Here is a 9703-nt window from a genome sequence, read left to right on the forward strand (position 1 = left end):
GTGAGCCACTACTCCCGGTCCCCAAGCAAGGCATTATAGCAGATATAGAAGGCTATGCTGTAACGCTCAACTGCTACATTCAACCCCTAGAGCTAAGGTTATGTGTGTCCAGTGTTTTGAAGACCACCTCCTAATTTGGCAGTGACTGGCCTTTGCACGCCTTAACAAACGTCTGAAAGCTGGATGGGCAGGTCGGGTCGCAAGGCACGCTGGGGTGCGTAGTCTGTCTTTCTGAGGCCAATCCCAACGCCGCCTTCGCGCACCGCCTTGACTTACCCAATCAGAGGGCTGTAACGTGGCAGCCACCCGCAGCCCCGCCCGCGGCGGCGCCTACCACTCAGCGTCGCTGCGCAGGGAGAACGTGGCGCGCTCCTGGCGCTGCGAGACCGCCCGCGGCCCCGGGTCCACCCCACGCCCGGGCGGCAACGCGCACGCTGCGCGTCCACACCCTTTTCCGGTCCGGGCTGCCCGACCGCTCTTGCTGCTGCTGGTGGATGCTGCGCCTCTCGGAGCGCAATATGAAGGTGCTCTTAGCCGCCGCCCTCATCGTGGGCTCCGTCGTCTTCCTTTTGCTGCCCGGACCCTCCGTGGCCAACGATAAGAAGAAGGGACCTAAAGTCACAGTCAAGGTCTGGGCTCCCCTCACCAGCGAGGCCTGCCTTCCGCCGCCTTCGGTCCGGCTTAAGCCGGAGCGGGTCTGGCCCAGTAGTTCCGACCTGAGCGTCCTTGTTCTTGGTCAGCTCTTCCTTGGGTCGACTTTGATCTCTTGAAGCCAGGCTCGCCCAGTCTACTCAAACTAGAGAGTAACCCAGACTCCCCCAGACCCCCGCCCTGACCCAGGATGCCCAGCTTCGGCCAGCACGGACATCCTCAGGACGGTCCCTTTGCACATCCCCTGCGTTGCCGGGAAATGGTGATGGATCAGAATTGCTGAATCTTCTTTTACTATGATCGCTCCACTTTAGTGTGTTTTGCAGCACACACAGTAAATATAGTTAAATTTGGAAGCACAGTGTATCTCCTTGTGTATTCCCCCCCCCCTTTAATGTTTGTTTCTATAATCTGGAGTCATTGAAAGACACAGATTGCTATTCTGTAGTCTTGAGAACGAAAACTTTTAAAAATGTTACATTATTTACTTAGTAGAGAGAGGGACGTGAGTACCACAGTGCAACTGTAGAGGTCAGAGGACAGTTTGTAGGAGTTGATTCTCTACTTCCATCACGTTGGTCTCTGGTCTTCAGGCTTGACCGCCACCGAATTTTCCCCTAAGCCATAAGGACAGACTGTAATCATTTCTTGGGGTGGAAGGTAATGCAGCAGTCCAAGTGCTGTGGCATATATTACTCCCAGCTACTTGGGGGAGATTACACTTTAGCAAGATTAATTACTTGCTCAGTGGTGGACCGTTTGTCTGCTGTGGCCCGCCATTTAGTACTCCCTAGTACAGTACTGGGATTGTAGACAACCAGAGCTTTCATAGGTGTACAGATGGTTGTAGCCACCGTCTAGGTGCTGAGAACAGAAGCTCTGGGGTCTGGGAAAGCAGCAGATGTTCTCAACAGCTGAGCCATTTCTCCAGCCTGTTTGTTGGATTTGTACAAAGGTTTTGCCCGACTCAGCCACAGCTTTAGGCTTTGTTCTCACTCACGGGGTGAGTCCTCAGGCCCTTCTCTACCAAGGCCCCTGTGAAGGCTAAGTCTGTGCTCTTCACTTTCCTTAGGTATACTTTGATTTACAAATTGGAGATGAATCTGTAGGACGAGTGGTCTTTGGACTCTTTGGAAAGACTGTTCCAAAAACAGTGGATAATTTTGTAGCCTTAGCTACAGGAGAGGTAAGTGGCCGGTACAAAGGTAGGCTAACCCCACACAGTGGGATGGGAGCAGCTGGGGCTTCAGAGTGTGGCCCCTGTGGAGCAGTAGACAGACTTCACTAGCTCACTTCCCTGGGGAGGAGATATTTTTGTATATTAAGTGGGAATAAATGGGTCCAGTCTTTAATTCTGGAGAAGGCCCTGGAGCTGCGGTGACTTACTCGGAGCCTCAGTTGCCCACAGTTTGGCACTGCCCAGAGATTGGGCTGGTTCTTCCAACCTCTGCTGCTTCCTACAGCTAGTCATAATAAAATAATAATCCACAGTGCTAAAACTGGCAGCTTCAGAGTTGTCTGTGCCAAATGGTATGGCAGCTGCTGAGGTGTTAACGTGGTTTTGTGTTAGAACATAGACAAACGTGGTACTGTGTGGCTGTAATGTTTAAAGAGTAATCTTTAACATCTAATTTTTTTTTTGAGTTATTATTTGAATGTTCTTAGACCATGTGATATGACTAGTTTTGGAATAAGAGCTTTTTTTGAGGGGGTGGGGGGGTGGGGAGTGAGTTAGTTAACTCTGGTTGTCCTAGAACTTGCTCTGTAGATCAGGCTAGCCTAGAACCTGCCTAATTCCTAATTGCTGGGATTAAAGGCTTGTGCCGCTACACACATAGCCGAATTATCAGTTTTTAAAAAGAATAAAAGGGTCCAAGGGACTTGACCCAAGAATATGACAAGGAATTTTAAGGGGACATATATTTTGTTTAATGAAGTCTGTATTTTAACTTATCTATTTTATTTTGTTTTTTTCTGAGACAGTTTTATGCAGCCCCTGGCTGACCTTAAACCTGATTGTAGCCAGGGGTGACCTTGAGCCTCTAATTATGCCTGCCTCTACCTCATGAGTGCTGGGATCACAGGCACACACCACCACACTCAACTTATACCGTGCTAAGGGTGGAACCCAGGATTGTGTTCCTGCTAGGACAAACAATGCCAGCTGAGATATATCCCCAGACCTCAGATTTGTTCTTAAGAGAACACAGAGGGAAAATGGCATTTCATGGCCTGGGTTACATCATTCAAGAACTGTAGAGGGATCTGCTCCCCCCACCCCCAGATCTGTATGCTTCGAGTTGGCCTGCAGTGACTGGTCCCTCGCTTGGTACATTAAATGCTGCATTTCTACCAGAAAGCGCTGTGGGCGAGGCTGTGCAGGCCTGTCTGCCATCCGCTTCTTGCCTCATTCTCCCTTCCTGTCTTCTTTCTCTCAGAAAGGATTTGGCTACAAAAACAGCAAGTTCCATCGTGTCATCAAGGACTTCATGATCCAGGGCGGAGACTTCACCAGGGGAGATGGCACAGGAGGTAACTTCAGGCCCTCTGAGCAGAAGCGTCTTGACATTGTAGTGTCCAAGGTGGAGTGGCCAGGCATCTTTCTCACCTGCTCTAGAGGCCAGCTTTTCTCCTGCACTGAAACTAGCTGTACCCTTCTTTGAAAGGGGAACCCAGTGCAATTAACAAGTCTGTAGAGTGCACCACACAATCTGTTGATTGTGTACACACATGCACATAAACTTGAAGGGTCAGAAAGATGGGTAAAGGAACTTGAGGCCAAGGCCGATGACTTTGTTTCCTGGGTCTCAAACATTAGAAGAAAGAGAACTGACTTCTGCAAAGTAAGTGTCCTCTGACCACTACGCATGCACTGTGGCGTGATCACGCGCGCCCATACACATTTGTGCGCGAGCAAACCACACACGTAAGTAAAGGTAGAGAACTGAAGGCAAGTGTAGTGGTGTGTGCCCGTAACCTCTGTGCTCAGGTTAAGACAGAAGGTTCCAGAATAACTTCAAGGCCAGTCCGGTCAATTTTAGAGAAAAGACCCTGGTAGAGAGTATTTGCAGAGGCAGGGGTCCTGGCCTCCATTCCCACCTGTTGACTCACAACTGTTTGTAATTACAGTTCCAGGGTATCTGACACCCTCCTCTGGTCTCCTCATGCCTATGTGTGGTACACAAACATATATGTATGTAAAATACCCACACACTTAAAGATAAAAGCCAGTGTGGTGGCACATGCAGTGGCAGAGACAGATGGATCTCTGAGTTTGACTCCAGACCGGTCTACAAAGTGAGTTCCAGGACAGCCAGGGCTAAACAGAAACCATCTCAGAAAAAAATTTAAACAAACAAACAAAAAAAGGTAGGCATGAAGCGTAACCATTTGCAAAGCAGCTGGACGGGGGCTCTGTGATAGAGTAAGTGGGGTTTGCAGCTGGACAGGAGCTCTGTGATAGAGTAAGTGGGGTTTATGTTTACCATCATAAAGGGTAAAAGACAACTTTCAGGGTGTTTGTTTGTATGTCTTGGAGCTCCTTGTGTCTTGAGGATGAGAATGAAACTAAGGCTTTAGATTGGACTTTTTGGAACAGGGGCAGTTGCAGTCCCATGGTTAACTAAGATTCCCAAGGATGGAAGTCAAATAGAAGTCAGTATCCAGCCAGGAGCCTTTGCAGGAAACAGGCCACCTCACCCTACTAATCTAATCTTGGTTTACTGCCTCCCCAGAGGCTGCACAGTCAGCCACCTCTCCTGGTCAGTCCCTGACCTGAGGCATCCTGAGGAGCTGTGGGATGAGCATTAGTGAGCTGAGAGCAAAGGAAGTTAGTCACTGTGTGTCACTGGCCTGGAACTCCTCATGTCATTCCCCATCATACCAGGCCGCATGTATGTAAGCTGTATGGGTTAGCTGGCGCACACCATTGCACGCATGCTAGAGTTAGTTTCCCTCTTCCACCCTGTGGGCTCCATGCCTGGCAGCAGGTCCCTGTGCGTGCCAGGTCTTCTCACCAGCCTGAGAGGATGGCTGCTTCTGTGCTAGTGTTCTCACGCCCAGCAGTCTGTTGGTGGGTAATGGGGAAACCAACTTTGCAACCAGGATCTTGGAAAGGACGTGAGGCTCTGTGATCACTGTCATGACCCTGGACCAGTACCCCACACAATGACAACGGTTCATGGGCATCTTTTATTTCATGTTCCTTGGTAAGAGGCTTTTGCCTCTTAAAAAACAAATAGGAGCTCTATTTCCTACTTTTCCTCCCCCAACCAATCCCCCCCCCCCCTGCAGCTGCACCTGTCTTGTAACCTTGGGAAGGTAATCTGGTTGGTTACAGCAGCCCTTTTCTGAAGGAGTCTACACCGACGCCCCCAGCCTGGCCTCATACCCCAGGTGGTCTTGGTCCTGACAGCTCAGGTAGAAGACAGGAAGGCTGTCCATCTGTTCTTGTTTGCCACTCAAGCCCAGCCTAACAAGGACAGATCCTCGCCCAGGCACCTGCTGTTCGGGGTCAGCCCACCTCCCTGACCTGCTTGGTCTTGTCCTAGGAAAGAGCATCTATGGTGAGCGCTTCCCAGACGAGAACTTCAAGCTGAAGCACTACGGGCCTGGATGGGTGAGCATGGCCAATGCAGGCAAAGACACCAATGGCTCACAGTTCTTCATAACCACAGTCAAGACCTCCTGGCTGGATGGCAAGCATGTGGTTTTCGGCAAAGTTCTAGAGGGCATGGTAAGTTTAGATGTGGAGGTTAAACCTCGGCAGTCCTTACCAAGGATCCATCTGGAACGGGCAAGGGTTTCAAGTAGGAAATCTTTTCCCCAAAGGCGCCTAAGCCACAAATACAGACAGATCAGCAGCACCGGTTCTTCCTAACCTGGCTTAGAGGTGGGGAGTGTTAGAATAAACAGCCTGACTAGGTGCCTCGCACATGCCTAGCTTTCAGGAGGCTGAGGCTAGAGGATCACTTGAACTTGGGAGTCAAGAGGCTAGGCTGGACAACCTGAGACCACGTTTGAGAGTGCCCATGTGGCCGGCTCTGTGAGAGGCTTAACCTGGAATGCTTGCGGCCCTGAGCTAATCCCCAGCACCACAATCAGAGCAAAAATGTGTGATACCTAGCCTGCATCTCCGTGCCCCCAAAGCTCTTAAGTCCTAGGCCCCAGACAACCCATCCAAGACCTTGTTGAGTTTGTCCAGCTGCGGGGTCCCGTTTGGTCGCTCATTGAGACAGGGATGTTCAGACTCAGGTCTGAGCAGTGTTAGATCCAGCATCATGTTTTGTGTTCACCCCATGTAGGGCTCAGCACTCCTAAGCCACTCGCTGGGGCTCTCCCCCAGGAGTGTGCCTCTTGACCCCCTGCTCAACCTCTCCTCTCCTGCCTGTCCTCTCTAGGATGTGGTACGGAAGGTGGAGAGCACCAAGACAGACAGCCGGGACAAGCCGCTGAAGGATGTCATCATTGCCGACTGCGGCAAGATTGAAGTGGAGAAACCCTTCGCCATTGCCAAGGAGTAGAGGGCCTAGGGGCCCTCATCCCTCTAAGCAGCTGTCTGTGTGGGTCCTGTCGATACCCACACAGGCGAAGGTAGCCAGTCACAAGGTTCTGTGCCACCCTGGCCCTAGTGCTTCCATCTGATGGGGTGACCTCGCCCCTCACATTCCACAGGCCTGATTTTTATAGAAAAAACTCCTACCAATGCTGATCAATAAAGTGGGTTGGTTTTTTTTATAACTTGGGTGTGGGCTGTGTTTGGGGGTGTATATAGCACCTGTCCTGAGTGTGTGTCCCCGTGGGGGACTCTTCTGTGCTGATGGATGCATGTTCCTTCCCTGGGTTCCTGCCTAAGCCTGTACATGCAACCCACCCACTGTCACCAGACAGAGACTGTCTAGCTCGCTCCTGTGCCTCATCCTAAGCTTACACCTGTCGGGCTGGGCTAGAAAATACACCTGACTCTTCTCAGCCTACCTCTGAAATTACCTCACACCTTTTTCTGAAGCTTGACTTTGCCATGACCCCTGGGCTTTTAAGAGTCTTGAGTTCTACCAGCTACAGCTTTCAGTGCAAACCAGGCTCAGAGCTTTGAGTGGGGGTGGGCACACCTGAGCCTTGGCCAGTTACACCCGAGTCTAGTCCAAGGGAAGACCCAGTTTCCTATATGGAACTCCTGGGACCGAGGCACATAGCGGTCCTGAAAGGTGGCCCAAACCCTGGGCTAGTCAGGGCATTAGTAATGGAGCAGGATGACAGTTAGCCTCTGGCTGGGCTGGTGCCGGGCTGGTGCTGAAGCCATAGAGACCCTGGAGCACACCGTCCACCACCATTTCTGGGAGAGGTTCTGTTGGGGAGAAAGTGAAGGAGAAGGAGCTAGTGTATGATACACTTGGCCTTGAGCTTGCAGCACTCTGAGCTGCCCACAGGCTCAGCCATCTACCCAGAATGGTGGCTTTCTCTCTTCCACATCTATTCATATTAGCTTTTGAAGACAGGCCCCAGGAGAACAGAGACCTGGTGAGCCATCTGTATTGCACTAGCTTCTACCAGAGTTACAAAGCAAGCTGCCAGTTACAGGAGCAGCAGGTGGTAACCCCCAGAGGACAGGAGGGAGTTGCTGATGGGAACTCGGTCTCACCTGGGGAAGGGGTGCAAACGTAGGGATCCATACAGAAGCCAATGACCGGCCGCTGATGCAGCTGGGAGCTGTGTGACAAAGAAGAGTTGTGAACGGTGAGAGTGGAGAGGTGGTGACGCAAAGGCTCATGGGATGGACACTGAGGACCAAAATCCGCAGGAACCCACAAAGGAAAAGGAAGGGACTGGCTAACAGGCTGCTGGCCTGCCTCCTAGCACGTAACCACTAGGGGTCAGCAGGCCTTTAGGGCAGGACTTTGACTTGCCTGGTGTCACTAGGCAGGAATTCCCCCAGGGTGCTGAAAAGAAGAGAAACACTAAGTTGCTTGAGGATACCCAGGGGGGATGGTGAAGAGAGGGTGGAGACACAATCGCCCAAGGGACTGTTGCTTCTATTTTGTAACAAGCCCAGTTCCGGAGGTGGAGGCCAGGCCAGGCAGTTAGAGTAACCAAAGCCAAAACTGTCCACCAAAAACCAGCCCCTGGTCCAAGTCAAGAAAGGTGATGAGGGAAGCAGTGAATCAGAACCAGGCCAGGGCCCAGTGCATTGGAAAAGGAAAAAAGCTTATCCTAAAGGACCCCTTTGCAGCAGAGGGCCTTGCCACCCGAGCAGGGCTATCCTTACCTCCAGCTGCTGGTCTTGGAGTCTGTAGGGAAGTGTCTAAGTCTCAAGAATTCCAGTAACTCCTTGGGCACATCCTGATTCAGGTACAGGATGCCCTGGAGAAGAAGACAGAGAAAGTCTGCAGTCAGATAAGATCCAGCTACTAATTGCATAAGCCGTTACAAAATTTTTTAGGACATTTCTTCCAAAATAATTAAGAATTTCAAAGCAGTGGAAACAAGTATTAGACCAAACTCAGAGCCATCCTAAGGAATGAACCGCAAAGACTGGCACCACAAAGTGGGCAGGCTAGTCAAATAACTATCACTGTTAGAGGAATGAGTCCACACACACCTCATGAAGAAAACACCCTAGGGGTGAAGAATCTATTTGTTGGATTATTCAAAACTTTCAATAACCCAGATAGAAAAGTTCGTACTCATTTGGACAAATAGAACCTGAGATACTGAGTAACAACCCCAAGTTGTGGGCCCCACACACTCCCACATCTCTAACTGGGTCTCCCCTGGTTCCCCAGGCTTAGGGGCAACCAAGTGTGCCCCGTGCATACCTGGATGTAGGTCTCCAAGCCCTGCCGGCGCTGTTCCAATCCTCTGGTCCTCCAGTTGGGCAGGCGTTTTGAGGGAAAGTCAGGCACTTTGTACCGTTTCTTGATCTGTACATCAGTTACCGAGGTGAGTTCCCAGCAAAGGACCCAAGCCCACCGCATCTAGCTGAGGGCTTTCCCGAGTCCTCTCTAAGCTTCAACCTGGGACAGCTGGCAAGAGGTGGTTGGGACAGAAGTGACAAGCCAGAGAGTGGAAAGGACGCACACGGACAAGGTCAGTCTGAGCTGGGCTCTAGCCATTGCGTCCTCCCCGCGAGGGGCCCTGCAGCCCTGGGAGAGTCGTTTATGATCTGCACCCTCCGGGGGGTGGGGTTGGGACAGTAATGGGGGTGGCCATCCAGAAGCTGGGATCAGAGCTCTTTCTCATGCCACCGAGGAACCTGGCCTGGAGCCAGATCGGTGGGTAGCCCGCTACATCTCACCCGCTTGTGTAGAGAGTGGAACTCGCTGTAGCGCCGCGGCACGGTGTGTCTGCGTCCGCTGTACAGCACCTCCACTTGGAACACCTGGCGGGCGGAAGAGTGCAGACGGCGGGTCTAAAGGATGCAGTAGGACCCGCGCTGCGAGACGCGCCCAATTTCTGGTGTTTGAAAGGCACAAAGACGACTTGGCGTGCCACCATCAGGGAAACCCCTTCCGAACCCCACACACACACCTGAAAGAAAAGGGTGACGGGCCCTCCCCTCTTCTCCAAGCGACCCCTCAAGAGCCTAAACCATTGTCCAAGGGACTGGCAAAGCCAAGTAACCCCGAACCTTTGCGATGAATGTACTAGCCCTGAATTCTGGGTCCCTTTTGCGCTGGTCGCGAAGATAATCGGTAGATCCCCGCACACACTCTTCGTCCATTTGCTCACCATGTGGCCTTTCTCTGGACTCTGCCTGGGCCCTTCGGCCTCGGGCCCCACCGAGGGAATGTGAACTTCCAGCATCCGCGCCCCGACCCGGGTGCAGCCTCTCCGGGATCGAGCGCTAGGGTTCCCGAACTCCCTGGAGCAGCCAAGCAGCCCGAAGAGGCTGACCCGCCCTCGGGCTCCAGGCCCTGCCCCCGGGCCGTAGGCCCCGCCCCACTCTCTGGATTTTTCAGCTCCAGGCTCCACCCTCTGATACGGGAGCCCGCCCTCGCCACGCCCAGGGTGTTCCCTGTCTCACTAAAGTCCTGAGGCCAGAAGATAACACCTT

General features: G+C 52.1%; 2 protein-coding genes across 2 annotated transcripts; one reads left to right on the forward strand and one right to left on the reverse strand.

The window, feature by feature from the left end:
- The first annotated feature begins 402 nt into the window (after positions 1–402).
- Positions 403–6394, forward strand: Ppib (peptidylprolyl isomerase B). Its single transcript, XM_021206615.2, has 5 exons — positions 403–629; positions 1724–1837; positions 3090–3183; positions 5202–5386; positions 6051–6394. Exons 1-5 carry the CDS (start codon positions 495–497, stop codon positions 6171–6173), a joined length of 651 nt encoding a protein of 216 aa, XP_021062274.1. The 5' UTR covers positions 403–494; the 3' UTR covers positions 6174–6394.
- A 56-nt stretch (positions 6395–6450) lies between these two features.
- Positions 6451–9474, reverse strand: Snx22 (sorting nexin 22). The gene is made up of 7 exons (XM_021206616.2): positions 9379–9474; positions 8945–9028; positions 8466–8570; positions 7916–8010; positions 7557–7589; positions 7292–7359; positions 6451–6997 (listed from the first exon to the last, which is right to left on the reverse strand). The coding sequence occupies exons 1-7, from the start codon at positions 9451–9453 to the stop codon at positions 6879–6881; spliced, it is 579 nt and encodes a 192-aa protein (XP_021062275.1). The 5' UTR covers positions 9454–9474; the 3' UTR covers positions 6451–6878.
- Positions 9475–9703: the final 229 nt, after the last annotated feature.

This window comes from Mus pahari, chromosome 10 (assembly GCF_900095145.1).
Source record: "Mus pahari chromosome 10, PAHARI_EIJ_v1.1, whole genome shotgun sequence".
In the NCBI taxonomy this organism is placed as follows: domain Eukaryota; kingdom Metazoa; phylum Chordata; class Mammalia; order Rodentia; family Muridae; genus Mus; species Mus pahari.

Excerpts from the sequence above, each read along its gene's own strand:
- Ppib (XM_021206615.2), top strand. The coding sequence starts at position 495 with ATGCTGCGCCTCTCGGAGCGCAATATGAAGGTGCTCTTAGCCGCCGCC. Across the intron at positions 3,184-5,201 it reads CAGGGGAGATGGCACAGGAG|GAAAGAGCATCTATGGTGAG; the intron begins GTAACTTCAGGC and ends GTCTTGTCCTAG. Across the intron at positions 5,387-6,050 it reads GCAAAGTTCTAGAGGGCATG|GATGTGGTACGGAAGGTGGA; the intron begins GTAAGTTTAGAT and ends TGTCCTCTCTAG.
- Snx22 (XM_021206616.2), bottom strand. The coding sequence starts at position 9,453 with ATGCTGGAAGTTCACATTCCCTCGGTGGGGCCCGAGGCCGAAGGGCCC. Across the intron at positions 8,571-8,944 it reads TCCACTCTCTACACAAGCGG|ATCAAGAAACGGTACAAAGT; the intron begins GTGAGATGTAGC and ends ACTGATGTACAG. Across the intron at positions 6,998-7,291 it reads CGTTTGCACCCCTTCCCCAG|AACCTCTCCCAGAAATGGTG; the intron begins GTGAGACCGAGT and ends TCTCCCCAACAG.